The sequence below is a fragment of the Pseudophryne corroboree genome, chromosome 3 (assembly GCF_028390025.1).
Source record: "Pseudophryne corroboree isolate aPseCor3 chromosome 3, aPseCor3.hap2, whole genome shotgun sequence".
Classification (NCBI taxonomy): domain Eukaryota; kingdom Metazoa; phylum Chordata; class Amphibia; order Anura; family Myobatrachidae; genus Pseudophryne; species Pseudophryne corroboree.
The window spans coordinates 411,646,270-411,664,680 of record NC_086446.1 but is presented as its reverse complement, the minus strand read 5'-3'; the positions used below and the strand labels follow the sequence as shown (position 1 = coordinate 411,664,680).

Below are 18,411 nucleotides of genomic sequence, written 5' to 3'. Positions count from 1 at the left end.
TGTGAGAGGGTGTCTCCGTCGACAACACCGACACCTGTTTAGATATGTGTAAGTGCTAAGGTGAATTTATTGCACAAAAGGTTAGGGAACAGACAGGAAATCTACCTAGGTCTGTCCCTATGTCACAGAGACTTTCAGAGTCTCTCAATGCTCACTATCCATAATAACAAACACTGGTATCGACATGGAGTTTAACTCCACTGTCGACTACGATAATGCAAAGTTACAGCCAAGATGGCTAGAAGGTATTCAGTATATGATTATTGAAATAAAAGATGATTTGCATATCACTGATGACTCATCTGTCCCTGACACGAGAGTACACATGTTTAAAGGGGAAGAATGCTGAGGTAAATTTCCCTCCTCTCATGAGGAAAAAGAGCAGGAATCTCCAGACAAGAGACGGCAGCTTCCGACAAGAGAATTCTCAGGTTGTATCCTTTCCCCACTAGGGCCAGGATATGTTGAGAATATTCCCCTGGGGTGTCCTCTTTGCACAGACGGTAGCACTTGCTATTCTCAGGGATCCTGCAGATAGCGTGCACATTCTAGTATACTACCCAGACCGGCGATTGTGTCGGCATGGGTTTATAGCGCTGTGGCAGCATGGACAGGTACCTTATCAGCAGAGATGAGACCCTAGTATGCAATATAAATATATTAAAGATGCTGTCTTAAGTGATAGATATATAGTTATAAAGCATGCCCAAAGAGACATGAGTATACTGGGTCCTAGAGTCAAAGCTATGTCGATCTCTGCTTGACGTGTCCTGTAGAATATGCATTGGACAGATGATGCCGACTTAAGAGGCATATGGAAGGCTGAGGATTGTGTGGAGAAGGGTTCTCGGGCCTGGTCTCCACAGCTATAGCTGGTAATTCTGCTAGTTTGCCTTATATTCCTGCACAGCCTAAGAAAGCACGACATTATTAAATGCAGCCTTTTCGTATAAAGAAACAAGAAAGTCTGAGGGGCGCCCTTTCTTGTCAGAGCCGGGCAGCTAGTTCCCAGGAACAGAAGTCCTCCCCGGCCCCTACAAAAATCCACCAATGTCGCTGGGGCTCCACAGGCGGAGCTAGGCCCGGTGGGGACACGCCTTCGTAAGTTCAGCCACAAGTGGGTTCACTCCCTGTTCGATCCCTGGGCAATAGATATTGTGTCTCAGGGATACAAGCTGGACTGTGAGAAGATGCCCCCTCACCGACGGCCCTGTGGGCTTCCCCCCCAAGAGAGGGAGCCAGTGTTAACTGCAATTCACAAATTGTATCTTTAACAGGTGGTGGTCAAGGGTCCCCTCCTTCAACAAGAGGGTGTTATTATTAGACCATGTTGTAATCCCGAAACCAGACGGTTCGGTCAGACCCATATTGAATTAAAAATCCCTGAACATATACCCGAGAAGGTTCAAGTTCAAGATGGAATCGCTAAGAGCGGTCAGTGCAAGCCTAAAAAGGGGGAGACTTTATTGTGAATCGGGACATAAGGGATGCATACCTTCAGGTCCCCATTTATCCACCTCATTAGGCGTACCTCAGAATTGCGGTACGGGATTGTCATTACCAATTTCAGATGTTGCCGTTTGGTCTCTCCACGGCCCCGAGAATATTCCCATGGTAATGGCGGATATGATTGTGCTCCTGCGGAAGCAAGGTGTCACTATTATCACGTACTTGGACGATCTCCTCATAAAAGCGAGATCGAGAGAGCAGTTGCTGAACAGCGTATCACTTTCTCTGGAAGTGTAACGGCAACACGGCTGGATTCTATATATTCCAAAGTCGCAGTTGGTTCCTACAGCTCATCTGCCTCTCCTAGGCACGATCCTAGACACAGACCAGAAAAGGGTTATCTCCCGATAGATTCCTGACCAGTGCCATGAGCTCTCTCTATTAAAACCAAAACAGGTGTCAGTGCATCACTGCACTCGAGTCCTGGGAAGGATGGTGGCATCATACGAGGCCATCCCCTTAGGCAGGTTCCATGCGAGGACCTTCCAATGGGACTTACTGGACAAGTGGTCCGGATCACCTCTTCAGAGGCATCGGTTAATCACCCTATCCCCCAGGGCCAGGGTGTCTCTCCTGTGGTGGCTGCAGAGTGCTCACCTTCTCGAGGGCCGCAGATTCGGCATTCAGGACTGGATCCTGGTGACCACGGATGCAAGCCTCCGAGGGTGGGGGGCAGTTACACAGGGAAGAAATTTCCAAGGTCTGTGGTCAAGTCAACTGACTTGCCTTCACATCAATATCCTGGAACTAAGGGCCATATACAACGCCCTAAGTCAAGCGGAGATCCTGCTTCGCGACCAACCGGTTCTGATCCAGTCAGACCGCAGGGGTTCATGTAAACCGCCAAGGCGGCACAAGGAGCAGGGTGGCGAGGGTAGAAGCCACCAGAATTCTTCGCTGGGCGGAGAATCAAGTAAGTGCACTGTCAGCAGTGTTAGTTCCGGGAGTGGACAACTGGGAAGCAGACTTCCTCAGCAGGCACGACCTCCACCCGGGAAAGTGGGGACTTCATCAGGAAGTCTTCACGCAGTTTGCAAATTGATGGGAACTGCCTAAGGTGGACTAGATGGCGTCCCACCTCAATAAGAAGCTAAAAAAAGTTTTACGCCGGGTCAAGGGACCCTCAGGTGATAGCTGTGGTCACACTAGTAACACCGTGGGTGTTCCAGTCGGTCTCTGTATTCCCTCCTCTTCCTCTCATACCCAAGGGCTGAGAATTGTAATAAAAGGAGGAGTGAAAACAATATTCTTTGCTCCGAATTGGCCAAGAAGGACTCGGTACCCGGAGCTGCAGGAAATGCTCTCAGAGGACTCAGGGCTTCTGCCTCTCAGACAGGACATGTTGCAACAGGGGCCCTGTCTGTTCCAAAATTTACCGCGGCTGCATTTGGCGGCATGGCGGTTGAACGCCGAATCCTAGCGGAAAAGGGCATTCCGGATGCAGTTATTCCTACGCTGATAAAGGCTAAGAAAGACGTGACAGCAAGACTTTTTCACTGTATATGGCGAAAATAGGTTGCTTGGTGTGAGGCCGGGAAGGCCCTACAGAGGAATTCCAGCGGGTTCGATTCCTGCACTTCCTACAGTCAGGAGTGACTATGGGCCTAAAATTAGGATCCATAAAGGTCAAGATTTCGGCCCTATACATTTTCTCTAAAGATGAACTGGCTTCACTGCCTGAAGTTCAGACGTTGTTCCGGGGGTGCTGCATATTCAGCCTCCTTTTGTGCCACCGGTGGCACCTTGGGATCTTAACGTTGTGTTGGATTTCCTGAAATCCCACTGGTTTGAGCCACTTAAGACCATGGAGCTAAAATATCTCACGTGGAAAGTGGTCATGCTATTGGCCTTAGCTTCGGCTAGGCGTGTGTCAGTATTGGCGGTTTTGTCATGTAAAAACCCTTATCTGATCTTCCATATGGACAGGGCAGAATTGAGGACTCGTCCCTAATTTCTTCCTAGGGTGGTATCATCGTTTCATTTGAACCAGCCTATTGTGGTGCTTGCGGCTACTAGGGACTTGGAGGATTCCAAGTTGCTGGACGTAGTCCGGGCTTTGAAAAATAAGAATTTACTTACCGATAATTCTATTTCTCGGAGTCCGTAGTGGATGCTGGGGTTCCTGAAAGGACCATGGGGAATAGCGGCTCCGCAGGAGACAGGGCACAAAAGTAAAGCTTTCCGATCAGGTGGTGTGCACTGGCTCCTCCCCCTATGACCCTCCTCCAAGCCAGTTAGGTACTGTGCCCGGACGAGCGTACACAATAAGGGAGGAATTTTGAATCCCGGGTAAGACTCATACCAGCCACACCAATCACACCGTACAACTTGTGATCTAAACCCAGTTAACAGTATGATAACAGCGGAGCCTCTGAAAAGATGGCTCACAACAATAATAACCCGATTTTTGTAACTATGTACAAGTATTGCAGATAATCCGCACTTGGGATGGGCGCCCAGCATCCACTACGGACTCCGAGAAATAGAATTATCGGTAAGTAAATTCTTATTTTCTCTATCGTCCTAGTGGATGCTGGGGTTCCTGAAAAGGACCATGGGGATTATACCAAAGCTCCCAAACGGGCGGGAGAGTGCGGATGACTCTGCAGCACCGAATGAGAGAACTCCAGGTCCTCCTTAGCCAGGGTATCAAATTTGTAGAATTTAGCAAACGTGTTTGCCCCTGACCAAGTAGCTGCTCGGCAAAGTTGTAAAGCCGAGACCCCTCGGGCAGCCGCCCAAGATGAGCCCACCTTCCTTGTGGAATGGGCATTTACATATTTTGGCTGTGGCAGGCCTGCCACAGAATGTGCAAGCTGAATTGTATTACACATCCAACTAGCAATAATCTGCTTAGAAGCAAGAGCACCCAGTTTGTTGGGTGCATACAGGATAACAGCAAGTCAGTTTTCCTGACTCCAGCCGTCCTGGAACATATTTTCAGGGCCCTGACAACATCTAGCAACTTGGAGTCCTCCAAGTCCCTAGTAGGTGCAAGGCACCACAATAAGCTGGTTCAGGTGAAACACTGACACCACCTTAGGGAGAGAACTGGGGACGAGTCCGCAGCTCTGCCCTGTCCGAATGGACAAACAGATATGGGCTTTTTTGAGAAAAAACCACCAATTTGACACTCGCCTGGTCCAGGCCAGGGCCAAGAGCATGGTCACTTTTCATGCGAGATGCTTCAAATCCACAGATTTGACTGGTTTTAAACCAATGTGATTTGAGGAATCCCAGAACTACGTTGAGATCCCACAGTGCCACTGGAGGCACAAAAGGGGGTTGTATATGCAATACTCCCTTGACAAACTTCTGGACTTCAGGAACTGAAGCCAATTCTTTCTGGAAGAAAATCGACAGGGCCGAAATTTGAACCTTAATGGACCCCAATTTGAGGCCCATAGACACTCCTGTTTGCAGGAAATGCAGGAAACGACCGAGTTGAAATTTCTTTGTAGGGCCTTCCTGGCCTCACACCACGCAACATATTTTCGCCACATGTGGTGATAATGTTGTGCGGTCACCTCCTTTCTGGCTTTGACCAGGGTAGGAATGACCTCTTCCGGAATGCCTTTTTCCCTTAGGATCCGGCTTTCCACCGCCATGCCGACAAACGCAGCTGCGGTAAGTCTTGGAACAGACATGGTACTTGCTGAAGCAAGTCCCTTCTTAGCGGCAGAGGCCATAAGACCTCTGTAAGCATCTCTTGAAGTTCCGGGTACCAAGTCCTTCTTGGCCAATCCGGAGCCATGAGTATAGTTCTTACTCCTCTACGTCTTATAATTCTCAGCACCTTAGGTATGAGAAGCAGAGGAGGGAACACATACACCGACTGGTACACCCACGGTGTTACCAGAACGTCCACAGCTATTGCCTGAGGGTCTCTTGACCTGGCGCAATACCGGTCCCGTTTTTTGTTCAGACGGGACGCCATCATGTCCACCTTTGGTATTTCCCAACGGTTTACAATCATGTGGAAAAAACTTCCACTCTCCCGGGTGGAGGTCGTGCCTGCTGAGGAAGTCTGCTTCCCAGTTTCCATTCCCGGGATGAAACACTGCTGACAGTGCTATCACATGATTTTCCGCCCAGCGAAAAGTCCTTGCAGTTTTTGCCATTGCCCTCCTGCTTCGTGTCGCCCTGTCTGTTTACGTGGGCGACTGCCGTGATGTTTTTCCCACTGGATCAATACCGGCTGACCTTGAAGCAGAGGTCTTGCTAAGCTTAGAGCATTATAAATTTACCCTTAGCTCCAGTATATTTATGTGGAGAAAAGTCTCCAGACTTGATCACACTCCCTGGAAATTTTTTCCTTGTGTGACTGCTCCCCAGCCTCTCGGGCTGGGCTCCGTGGTCACCAGCATCCAATCCTGAATGCCGAATCTGCGGCCCTCTAGAAGATGAGCACTCTATAACCACCACAGGAGAGACACCCTTGTCCTTGGATATAGGGTTATCCGCTGATGCATCTGAAGATGCGATCCGGACCATTTGTCCAGCAGATCCCACTGAAAAGTTCTTGCGTGAAATCTGCCAAATGGAATTGCTTCGTAGGAAGCCACCATTTTTACCAGGACCCTTGTGCAATGATGCACTGTTTTTAGGAGGTTCCTGACTAGCTCGGATAACTCCCTGGCTTTCTCTTCCGGGAGAAACACCTTTTTCTGGACTGTGTCCAGAATCATCCCTAGGCACAGCAGACGTGTCGTCGGGATCAGCTGCGATTTTGGAATATTTAGAATCCACCCGTGCTGTTGTAGCAGTATCCGAGATAGTGCTACTCTCACCTCCAACTGTTCCCTGGACTATGCCCTTATCAGGAGATCGTCCAAGTAAGGGATAATTAAGACGCCTTTTCTTCGAAGAAGAATCATCATTTCGGCCATTACCTTGGTAAAGACCCGGGGTGCCGTGGACAATCCAAACGGCAGCGTCTGAAACTGATAGTGACAGTTCTGCACCACGAACCTGAGGTACCCTTAGTGAGAAGGGCAAATTTGGGACATAGAGGTAAGCATCCCTGATGTCCCGGGACACTATATAGTCCCCTTCTTCCTGGTTCGTTATCACTGCTCTGAGTGACTCCATCTTGATTTGAACCTTTGTAAGTGTTCAAAAATTTTTTTAGAATAAGTCTCACCTAGCCTTCTGGCTTCAGTACCACAATATAGTGTGGAATAATACCCCTTTTCTTGTAGTAGGAGGGGTAATTTAATTATCACCTGCTGGGAATACAGCTTGTGAATTTTTTCCCATACTGCCTCCTTGTCGGAGGGAGACCTTGGTAAAGCAGACTTCAGGAGCCTGCGAAGGGGAAACGTCTCGACATTCCAATCTGTACCCCTGGGATACTACTTGTAGGATCCAGGGGTCCTGTACGGTCTCAGCGCCATGCTGAGAACTTGTCAGAAGCGGTGGAACGCTTCTGTTCCTGGGAATGGGCTGCCTGCTGCAGTCTTCTTCCCTTTCCTCTATCCCTGGGCAGATATGATCTTATAGGGACGAAAGGACTGAGGCTGAAAAGACGGTGTCTTTTTCTACAGAGATGTGACTTAGGGTAAAAACGGCGGATTTTCCAGCAGTTGCCGTGGCCACCAGGTCCGATGGACCGACCCCAAATAACTCCTCTTCCTTTATACGGCAATACACCTTTGTGCCGTTTGGAATCTGCATCACCTGACCACTGTCGTGTCCATAACATCTTCTGGCAGATATGGACATCGCATTTACTCTTGATGCCAGAGTGCAAATATCCCTCTGTGCATCTCGCATATATAGAAATGCATCCTTTAAATGCTCTATAGTCAATAAAATACTGTCCCTGTCAAGGGTATCAATATTTTTAGTCAGGGAATCCGACCAAGCCACCCCAGCTCTGCACATCCAGGCTGAGGCGATCGCTGGTCGCAGTATAACACCAGTATGTGTGTATATACTTTTTATGATATTTTCCAGCCTCCTGTCAGCTGGTCCTTGAGGACGGCCCTATCTATAGACGGTACCGCCACTTGTTTTGATAAGCGTGTGAGCGCCTTATCCACCCTAAGGGGTGTTTCCCAACGCGCCCTAACTTCTGGCGGGAAAGGGTATACCGCCCATAATTTTCTATCGGGGGGAACCCACGCATCATCACACACTTTATTTAATTTATCTGATTCAGGAAAAACTACGGTAGTTTTTTCACATCCCACATAATACCCTCTTTTGTGGTACTTGTAGTATCAGAAATATGAAACACCTCCTTCATTGCCTTTAACGTGTGGCCCTAATAAGGAATACGTTTGTTTATTCACCGTCGACACTGGATTCAGTGTCCCTGTCTGTGTCTGTGTCGACCGACTAAAGTAAACGGGCGTTTTAAAACCCCTGACGGTGTTTTTGAGACGTCTGGACCGGTACTAATTGTTTGTCGGCCGTCTCATGTCGTCAACCGACCTTGCAGCGTGTTGACATTATCACGTAATTCCCTAAATAAGCCATCCATTCCGGTGTCGACTCCCTAGAGAGTGACATCACCATTACAGGCAATTGCTCCGCCTCCTCACCAACATCGTCCTCATACATGTCGACACACACGTACCGACACACAGCACACACACAGGGAATGCTCTGATAGAGGACAGGACCCACTAGCCCTTTGGAGAGACAGAGGGAGAGTTTACCAGCACACACCAAAAACGCTATAATTATATAGGGACAACCTTATATAAGTGTTTTCCCTTATAGCATCTTTTTTATATATTTCTAACGCCAAATTAGTGCCCCCTCTCTCTGTTTTAACCCTGTTTCTGTAGTGCAGTGCAGGGGAGAGCCTGGGAGCCTTCCCTCCAGCCTTTCTGTGAGGGAAAATGGCGCTGTGTGCTGAGGAGATAGGCCCCGCCCCTTTTTCGGCGGCCTCGTCTCCCGCTCTTAACGGATTCTGGCAGGGGTTAAATATCTCCATATAGCCTCCGGAGGCTATATGTGAGGTATTTTTAGCCAAAATAGGTATTCATTTGCCTCCCAGGGCGCCCCCCTCCCAGCGCCCTGCACCCTCAGTGACTGCCGTGTGAAGTGTGCTGAGAGGAAAATGGCGCACAGCTGCAGTGCTGTGCGCTACCTTTAGAAGACTGAGGAGTCTTCTGCCGCCGATTCTGGACCTCTTCTTACTTCAGCATCTGCAAGGGGGCCGGCGGCAAGGCTCCGGTGACCATCCAGGCTGTACCTGTGATCGTCCCTCTGGAGCTGATGTCCAGTAGCCAAGAAGCCAATCCATCCTGCACGCAGGTGAGTTCACTTCTTCTCCCCTAAGTCCCTCGTTGCAGTGATCCTGTTGCCAGCAGGACTCACTGTAAAATAAAAAACCTAAGCTAAACTTTTCTAAGCAGCTCTTTAGGAGAGCCACCTAGATTGCACCCTTCTCGGCCGGGCACAAAAATCTAACTGGCTTGGAGGAGGGTCATAGGGGGAGGAGCCAGTGCACACCACCTGATCGGAAAGCTTTACTTTTGTGCCCTGTCTCCTGCGGAGCCGCTATTCCCCATGGTCCTTTCAGGAACCCCAGCATCCACTAGGACGATAGAGAAATGTATGTTTCCAGAAAGGCGGGAGTCAGTAAGTCTGACTCGCTGTTTATTCTGTATGCAGCCAACAAGGTTGGCGCTCCTGCTTCGAAGCAGACTATTGTTCGCTGGATCTATAGCACGATTCAGCTGGTTCACTCTGCGGCTGGATTGCCGCATTCAAAATGGTAAAAGCACATTCCACAAGGAAGGTGGGCTCTTCTTGGGCGGCTGCCCGAGGGGTCTCGGCTTTACAGCTTTGCCGAGCTGCTACTTGGTCGGGGTAAAACAAGTTTGCTAAGTTCTACAAGTTTGATACCCTGGCTGAGGAGGACCTTGAGTTTGCTCATGCGGTGCTGCAGAGTCATCCGCACTCTCCCGCCCGTTTGGGAGCTTTGGTATAATCCCCATGGTCCTTACGGAGTTCCCAGCATCCACTAGGACGTCAGAGAAAATAAGAATTTACTCACCGGTAATTCTATTTCTCGTAGTCCGTAGTGGATGCTGGGCGCCTGTCCCAAGTGCGGACTCTCTGCAATACATGTATATAGTTATTGCTTAACTAAAGGGTTATTGTTATGAGCCATCTGTTACTGAGGCTCAGTTGTGGTTCATACTGTTAACTGGGTATTGTTATCACAAGTTGTACGGTGTGATTGGTGTGGCTGGTATGAGTCTTACCCTGGATTCCAAATCCTTTCCTTGTTGTGTCAGCTCTTCCAGGCACAGTTTCCTTAACTGGGGTCTGGAGGAGGGGCATTGAGGGAGGAGCCAGTGCACACCAGATAGTACCTAATCTTTCTTTTAGAGTGCCCAGTCTCCTGCGGAGCCCGTCTATTCCCCATGGTCCTTACGGAGTTCCCAGCATCCACTACGGACTACGAGAAATAGAATTACCGGTGAGTAAATTCTTATTATCTGACTCCACTTCGCCCTCCTCACCCTCATCTTGTGCCGTGAGGTCTGGCATGGAATCGTCAGAATGCAACATAGCAGAAACTGGTAAATCATAAGACATATGAAATTTATCCCGTCTACCTAAAATGGATTTGGACCTTTCGCAAGGCTGAGACCCCTCTGGTAGTTCTGGCGGTCTCACCCTAGACTCAGATCTTGCCGTTTCCCGCTCCTGTCGAGCGGCGGTCAATTCTGATTGCAATCCAGCCAGTACATTGGCTAGCATTTCCCATGGAGGGTCCGAGGAGGAAATTGGCTGTAAAACCGGAGCAGAATTTTTATTCGGAACCGAATCCACAAAACATACTTTACATGTGGTAGATCCATCCGGTAACACACTGTCACAGACTTTGCAACTATGCTTTTTAGTTTTTGCTGGTGCCTTACTCATGGCGACAGACAATACAATACACAAAAAACAGACACTTGCACGACTCAGTAAAATAGTACGAAGGTGTCTCTCATATATATATATATATATATATATATATATATATATCTGACCAAGTGCAGTACACGTGGCCAGTACTATGAAATGTGATCCCAAATTCCCACTAACACCCCTGCGCCTCCGGTGGAGTAGAGATGTAGTACTGGAACGTTCTGGAATCACAGCAGGAAGACACAGGAAGCATGGTTAAAATGGCTGCCATGCTTAAACTTATAATCCCAGTACAGGTTACTAGCTCTTAACCGATACATATAACTCTGTATAAACAGCCTGTGTAAAATCCCTGCAGCCCTGATGCTGCTGCTTGTTCCCCCTTGTGCCGCTGATCTTATGAAGAATATCCGTTATTAGCCACTGTAATGCGCCCCCCCCCCCTTGTCTGCTCCGTTGCGGATGCAGTGCGGGGCGGGCAGCGAGCTGTGGGGCCGCCAGCGGGAGCCGGGTAGCGGGACGGGGAGCGCGCCGTGAAGCGCTATGAGCAGCTGGCCGGAGCAGCGGTGGGGCTCGGAGAAGCAGCGGCCGAAGCCGCGGCAGCGGGCGGCCGTCAGTAGAGGGATCCCAGCGTCTGAAACCAATGTCCCCACATAGCAGGGCGGCAGCGGGAGCTGACCGCCCCGTTCAACATACCTTCACTCCTACTGCTTGTGGTGAGGATCCGACGGGGCTTCTCTGCAAGCACCGGCCAGCCTGTGCAGGAGGATCTGTGTGGCTGTGAGGGAGCTCATTCAGTGAGGACCGACACGCCACAGCTGCTATTAGCAGCTTGCACTATCCCTGACCCTGCCTTTTGGAAGGGGGAAAGGGATGTGTAGGAAAAAAGAAAAGTCACTTAAAACAATATTCAAAAAAAAATCGTGGACCCAGCCACAATGACCTGTTGCTACTTCGAGCACAGAAAAAACACTGAGGTACTCGGGGATATGGAGGGGTGGAGTGTTCTAAATTTAAATATTCAGTGCCCTGTTTCCTACGGAAGCCGTCCATATCCCAAGAGTACTCCAGTGACCCCTAGTGGATGAAAAATAAATAACATGTGCAGAAAGAGATTTGGGTGGGTTATTTTGTTTCTGTGCAGGGTAAATACTGGCTGCTTTATTTTTACACTGCAAATTAGATTGCAGATTGAACATACCCCACCCAAATCTAACTCTCTCTGCACATGTTATATCTACCTCCCCTGCAGTGCACATGGTTTTGCCCAATTGCTAACAAAATTCGTGCTGCGATCAACTTGGAATTACCCCCATTGTTCTTATGTATGGCTAGCAATAGATCTAGATATATATCCCAGCAATGAAAGGGTGAAAACCTTCTGGTTATCAAGTGATTAATGGGAATATATCCCAGCATCCTTGTGAATACATATAGAGTGATCACTGCCATGGTTTGCTTAAAATAGTGTATGATGGACTGCATTAGAACAGTGCCTCCACTGACCAGAATGTCATAACTACAGTACAGTAGGTAGCAAATTGCAGAAAATATCCCTTCTACTTAAGTATATTTCTGTTATATTTCTTTAAGTAGTGTAAAGACATGCTCAACTGGCTTTGTCTACCTTGTCATATCCAGAAGAATCCACATATATTTTACTTTGTGTTGCAAGTGGACAAGGCTCGGTTATTGTTCGAGTGAACATCTTAAAGAGTGACCAATCTGAAAAACAGACAAGAATGTCATCAATTGACACCATAATTAAGACCTAAGTGGGTGCACAGACAGATACTCACTATGCTGTATATAATATAGATCAAGCTAAATTACCTGCAATAAAATTACAATTTTAAATTAAATGGGATTTCAGATGTCCACTGGGTGCAGATTTTGTCATCTATACAAGTATATATCACTCCTTGTGTTCCGTTACCAACAGGTAGATTTTTATGTCCTTCAGAGTTTATCGCACTCCTATTCATATATTGAAACTGGGTCTCTGCATTACTGCTAATTGGCCAAAGTGTGACTCGGCAGAGGTGGGTTTTTGGCATTTACTATGGGACTGTGCTGTGGTGTTTTCCCTTCTGGACTATGGTCTGATATATTATTAGGGTAACTCCCTTCCTCCCATGGACCCTGAAATTTGTTTATTTGTCCTGGACGAATCACATATTCTAGCAATCTACCGCTATACCTTACTACACTGGCGACTGTTATTATCGCTGGGACATGGTTTGCATGAGATCTCCCTGATTTTTTAAGTGGAGGGTTTTAGTTAATGAAGTTTCCAAACACAAACGGTTTCTATACAAGAAGTCATACAGTAACTTTTGGACCAATGATGAAAAGTCTAGGTTTTGCCTGCGTGCTCCCACTTCCTTCCCTTTTTGTATTTTATTAATCTTATTATCAGGTGTGTACATCCTCAAATTTAGATTTTTTTTTTAATATTTATTTTAAATTCATTTTAAAAAGAAAATGACCTACAATAATATATGAGTTTATCATGCTATTTGCCTGCTATTCAACAAATCTGCAAACAGTAAAAGGTATCATAAGACATTTGTATTACATTACTCAGGAATGGTAATTTCATATGTAGATTGCTTGCAATGCCCCAGAGTGTGGAGTTTAGAAACAATTCCCTACACTTAGTGTGCTTTTATTTTTTAGCCTTTCAATATTGGATTGCAAGGTATGAGGAAATTGCTATGTATGTGGGGAAAATGAGGCACAATTTGTATTAAAGCAGAGCTGGGTCAAGGTCAGGCAACCCTGAACACGACAAGCTTGTTATATAGGAATTTCTCACCATGTACTGTATGCTTCACCCCTACAGTCTCCAAACAGTTAGATAGAGTATCTAGAAAGGATTGGTATAATACACAATGGAATACTATAAAATAGTTTTGTTTTCTCAGCAACCCATAGGAACCCCATAAGGCACATGTGGGGGTGCTCTCTAATCAAAAGTGACCATCTAAATCAGGCATGTCAAACTCAAAATCCCAACTGGGCCAAATAATCAAGGTCTAATTTTTGTGTGGGCCACAAGATAAAGAAAAAAAAAAAAAAAAAAAGAGCTTATAAGCAATTTTCAAAGGTTTATTAGAAAAACCAACAATAAAGTAGAATCAAAGATGACAAGTATCGGGGAGAAAACAACTTTAAAAGTGTGAGCTGGGTTATTCTCCCTCATACATCACTGTGCGGTCCCCTCACCTCTATATAATACATATCATTATGAGCAAGTAAAATGTGTCACTTCTAGCCCTACTCTATCCCTCTAGTCCAGCCACATGCTCCCTGGTATCCTCTCCAGCCACAAGCCCTCTGTGCCTCATGTGCCAGACCCCTCCAATTGACCTTCTTCGTTGAGAAATGTTTTTCTATCCAGATTCCAGAAGAACTCTCCTGCAATTAGGGCTGCTGGGAACACAGGGCAGTCGGGCACACACACATAGGAGTAGGCTGGATGCGGTGGTGGGCAGAGCTTTGCAAAAGCAGCCGGGCATGTGCAGTAGCTTCCCCCGTGAACATTTCCCCATTTCTATCACCATCTTCCTCGCACATGTACAGAACGGTGAATGCTGCCCGATTGCAGCTAAGCTCTGATTGGTGCAGACGGGCCAACAGTAACTCATCCGACGGTGGTGGACCACCTTCCACTGTTTTTAAAAAAGTAAACTTGGGCCACAAAAGTATGCGTTGTATGCCGCATGTGGCACGCGAGTTTGACATGTCTGATCTAAATGTATACAGTCCCTTTACCTCCAAGTTACACATTTAAGATTCACTACTCAGCTCATGCACTGTATTGAGCATTACCTCTCTTCCCCATTCCATTGGTATACATATCGAACACCACAGTTAGTGCTTGTCTCAACTCCCAGGAAACGTTTGAGCAATTTCCATCCTGAAGAAATAGGAGATATTATATCAGACAGACAGAATGCACAACAGGACATTGACAATTACATGTTCTGGACAGTTCGGTGTAACTGGGTGCACAAATATCTAATACATTGTGAATTCTATATAGATCTCAAGGTAACACTTTTTGCGCTTTTGTGATTCATGAGTTGAGAAGACTAATCTAAAAATGTGACATTGTAAGCGATAGTAATATTCTCTGTGTTCTTATCCAAATTAGCACATTGGACTACAAGTGTCCGAACTACATGGACTAATGCCCACTATTTGTGCCATATTACAAACATTTTGTTCTTTTTTTTCCATATAGAACTTACCCTACAAACTGGTCTAATATGCACAGACTGGGAGTGGTAGCTGCTGTAATACAGACGTTCTGCCTCTAGTAAGGAGGCTAGGCCCACCTGAGCAAAGAGATGGAGAGTATTAAAAGAAAAGCAACTGTTTTTAAGCAGAATAACTAATAGGTAGAGCAATATGCAAGCAGGTACCTTAGAACCACATGGCAGCAGCTTCTTCCATGGCGTAAGATTTTCTGTGCATACAATCTCTCTAGGCAGAGCGGCGTATCTCAAGAAATTATGATCGGTAACTGTCAGATGTGAAAAAGAGCAGAGCAAAATCCAGTATATTGGAAATCCTCAATTCAGGGATTTGTAACATGTAAGATTTTGCCGATCGGCACCAGGGAATTGCCAGGTAGCTGTATGGCCCGCATTGTTTGTAGTCAGAAAGCAAAAACATTCAACACGAGTCTAAGAACAAGACATTGTTACTTACTGGGCAGCAGTCAGCTCACCAAGGAGTAGATGTATCAAGACTTGTAGAGAGATAAAGTGGAGAAGTTGCCCAAAGAAACCCATCAGTTTCTGTCATGTCACAGACTGTGCTAGATAAACGAGTTAAGGGTCCCATACACTAGAACGATAATGCCCAATTTCGGCCATCCGGGCCGATATATCGGATGAAATCAGGCATTTCGTCTGTGTTTTACATCCGATCTGATGCGCGTTCCCGTGATCATCGGATCGGATCCCCTAGATTGACTGTGCTGCACTCGTGATATGTCGGACCCCGCAGGCATGGCTGGGATCGCACAAGATACATCGTACACAAAAGGACCACATACGATGCATCTTCTGCGATCCTGCCCCCTGGGAGGCTGCCGGGCTGATCGCATGCGACATGAGGGTCCGACATGTCGGATCAGTGTATGGGGCCCTTTAGAAGCGGATTGGGACAATGGCCAACTTCCCCACTTTCACCATTTTAAAACAACCCCATCTTACTACAGCCTGCTCCCCATGAAGCCCATATGGGGGTGTCCTCCTGTATACACATACCTGTGTTCATGCCACATTCTATTGGTGGTAGATTTACTAAAGCTTCTAAAACAGACAAGCTGTGGTGTCACCGATAGCAACCAATCAGATTGTAACTATCATTTCTCTATTGCATTCTAGAAAATTATATCACCAAATTTATCTAGGTGCTAATGAATAATAATTGCATACAAATAATCTAATCTATATGCACCAAAAAAAAAAAAAAAACAACAACATTTTACTTGTGCACAAGCAAAATATTCTAGAAATGATAGTTAGACTCTGATTGGTTGCTATGGGCAACACCACCGGTTGTCTATTTTAGAAGCTTTAGTAAATCTACTGCTAGGATTCTCCAGCAGAGCTTTAGAGAGGAGAACGTTTTGTTCAGCATCCAGTGCTTGTGGTACAAGCACACTCTTGAGGAGGAGGAACAGAGTGCAGGATTTATAGCAATTATAAAGATGTTATGGCAAAATAGTAAGCCCCCTACTTTTTATCAAATCCAAAAAGACTGTTAGTAGAAGAGGCCAGGTATGCGTTCAGGATCCCGGCAGCCGTAATACCGACAGCTGTCAGAATACAGACGCCGGCATCTAGAAGAGATCAGGATCCAGACGTCGATACCCCGAAGGTAAGTATGAACTGCTGGGTTATGTTTAGGCACACTCTGGGGGGTTAGGGTTAGGCTGCGGGGTGGGGTAGGTTAGGGTTAGGCACCACCGGGGGACTGTTAGGCACTAAGGGGGGAGGTTTAGAGTTAGGCTGCAGAGAGGGGAGGTTAGGTTTAGGCACCACCGAGGGGGTGGGAAGTTAAGGTTAGGCACAAATAGGGGAGGTTAGGGTTAGGCTGCAGACAGGGAGGGTTAGGGAACCCTGTGCACCCTTGTCGCCATTGCTGCGTTTGGGATGCCGGCATCGGTATACTGACCACTGGCATCCCGACCGCCGGCTTTTCATACTGATCCCAGAGGTCATATAGTTATATAATAGTGGGAAAGATAGGAATGCATACTTAAGGACTGGTAATAGTCCTATACCCACCATTAGCTAATCCCAAAGGTTTGAAGGATGCAGTTGGAGTCACAGTGTTAGTGGAGTCAATGAAGTTTAGCGAGGCACAGAAGATTCCTGACAAGATATTTGTCAGTTCCTTCCAATTTTTGTCAACACTAGAATGAAAAAAAGTTCCAGTTACAATAATTTCATGCTAACATGGCAGTCACAGCTACGGCTTCTGTTTCCTAGCTACAGGTCTCAATTGGAACTTTCCATTATTATTTTCCATGCAGCAGCCAAAGTAAAATAAATAGTTTATAGTAAGTCTGATCAACTGTCTGTGACAACCAGCTTCAGCGATACTTTTTCACACACCATGTTAAACAACTATTTTTCTTAATAAGTTCCTATCACTTACATACAATGAAGACATCCATTTTGTTTAACGAAAATTGAATCTATTGTATCAATACCAAACACTAGTGACATTGCTGAAGGGACTTATATAAGCACTTATATTGTATCTTATACTATTGGGATGGAAACAAAACAGACTACCCTTTTTACCCCATTAAGTATAAGCACATCCAGATCATGTCAAATCCGACTGCACTAGCTTCCGTATGTGGGAGCCAGGGTCTACCACAATCTAGGTACCTACACATAAAACACTGCAGAGTAGGGATCATTAAACCATGGACTGATAATGGTTTCCTGGCTATTGTAACTATGCCACCAGTCTCACACGCAGTAGCACGTATTTGACATTCACAGAAAACAGCACTTACTCTGTGACAGAATCCTGGAACCAGACCCAAAGTTCAGCTCCAGCAGGTGCCTGCAGGAGAGGTGGACCCCATGACCTGGTGCGCCAGAATCCCTGAGTGAAGGATAGATGTAGCTCCTGAATGGAGTATTTTGAGATCACCTGACCCAAAACTTTGGGAAATAATCTATAGTGAGAAACTGAGGGGGGAAAAAAAATTAAAAATATTATAAAATAAATAAATTATTATATATATATATATATAATCAAATGACAATCATTTAGAAACCAGTATAAAACAGCAGTACAGATTCTCCTTTGTTACCTAAATGACATGGGAAAGTGCACAGATGTACAGACAAGTGCAGTGGGCTAGAAGTTAGGCAGTTTGTCCTTAACTTTGCAAAAGGTCAGTTCTAGTAGTAGAGTTTGAACGGTTCTCACCCTACTGCAGAGGTATCCCAAACATGGTCCTCAAGGCACCCGAACAGTCCAGGATTTAAGGATAACCAAGCTTGGGCACAGGTGACTTAATTAACACCTCAATCAATTTTAATTAACAATCTGTGCCCAGCCACAGATATCCTTAAAACATGGATTGTTAGCGTGCCTTTAAGACCGCATTTGGGAACCACTGCCATTTCGTAAATGCAAAAATGTAGAGAATATACTTACTGGTACAGACTTTACTGCTGGTAATATAAATAAGGAGATAATTACAAAGCAATATACAGCTATTTAATCTATTTATTTTTTGTGCCGCTTTTCTCATTGCTTTTTAAATAGACCCCTTCATTCAGGGCTCGACCCTAGATTTTGTGCCTGGCTACCAGATCACGCAGGGAGGGAGCAGATCCTCCTCAGCCCCAGCAGAGATTGGTGGGCGTGCCTGTATTACGGCGCCCATTTCATGCATGGGAGTGCATGTGCTGAGCGTCAGTGACATCAGGCCAACAGTGAATGGAAAATCAGCCGGGGAAGGGGAGAAAA

General features: G+C 46.3%; 1 protein-coding gene across 1 annotated transcript in view; it reads right to left on the bottom strand.

Moving 5' to 3' along the window:
* Positions 1 to 18,411, bottom strand: part of PIGT (phosphatidylinositol glycan anchor biosynthesis class T) — a 70,213-nt gene that overhangs the window by 34,981 nt on the left and 16,821 nt on the right. Inside the window, exons 2-7 of the mRNA XM_063960202.1 lie at positions 17,444 to 17,621; positions 16,701 to 16,828; positions 14,823 to 14,923; positions 14,649 to 14,735; positions 14,227 to 14,314; positions 12,020 to 12,117 (exon numbers count right to left, since the gene is read on the bottom strand). Of these exons, the coding sequence (XP_063816272.1) occupies positions 12,020 to 12,117; positions 14,227 to 14,314; positions 14,649 to 14,735; positions 14,823 to 14,923; positions 16,701 to 16,828; positions 17,444 to 17,621 (680 nt within the window). The remainder of the gene's footprint in view (positions 1 to 12,019; positions 12,118 to 14,226; positions 14,315 to 14,648; positions 14,736 to 14,822; positions 14,924 to 16,700; positions 16,829 to 17,443; positions 17,622 to 18,411) is intronic.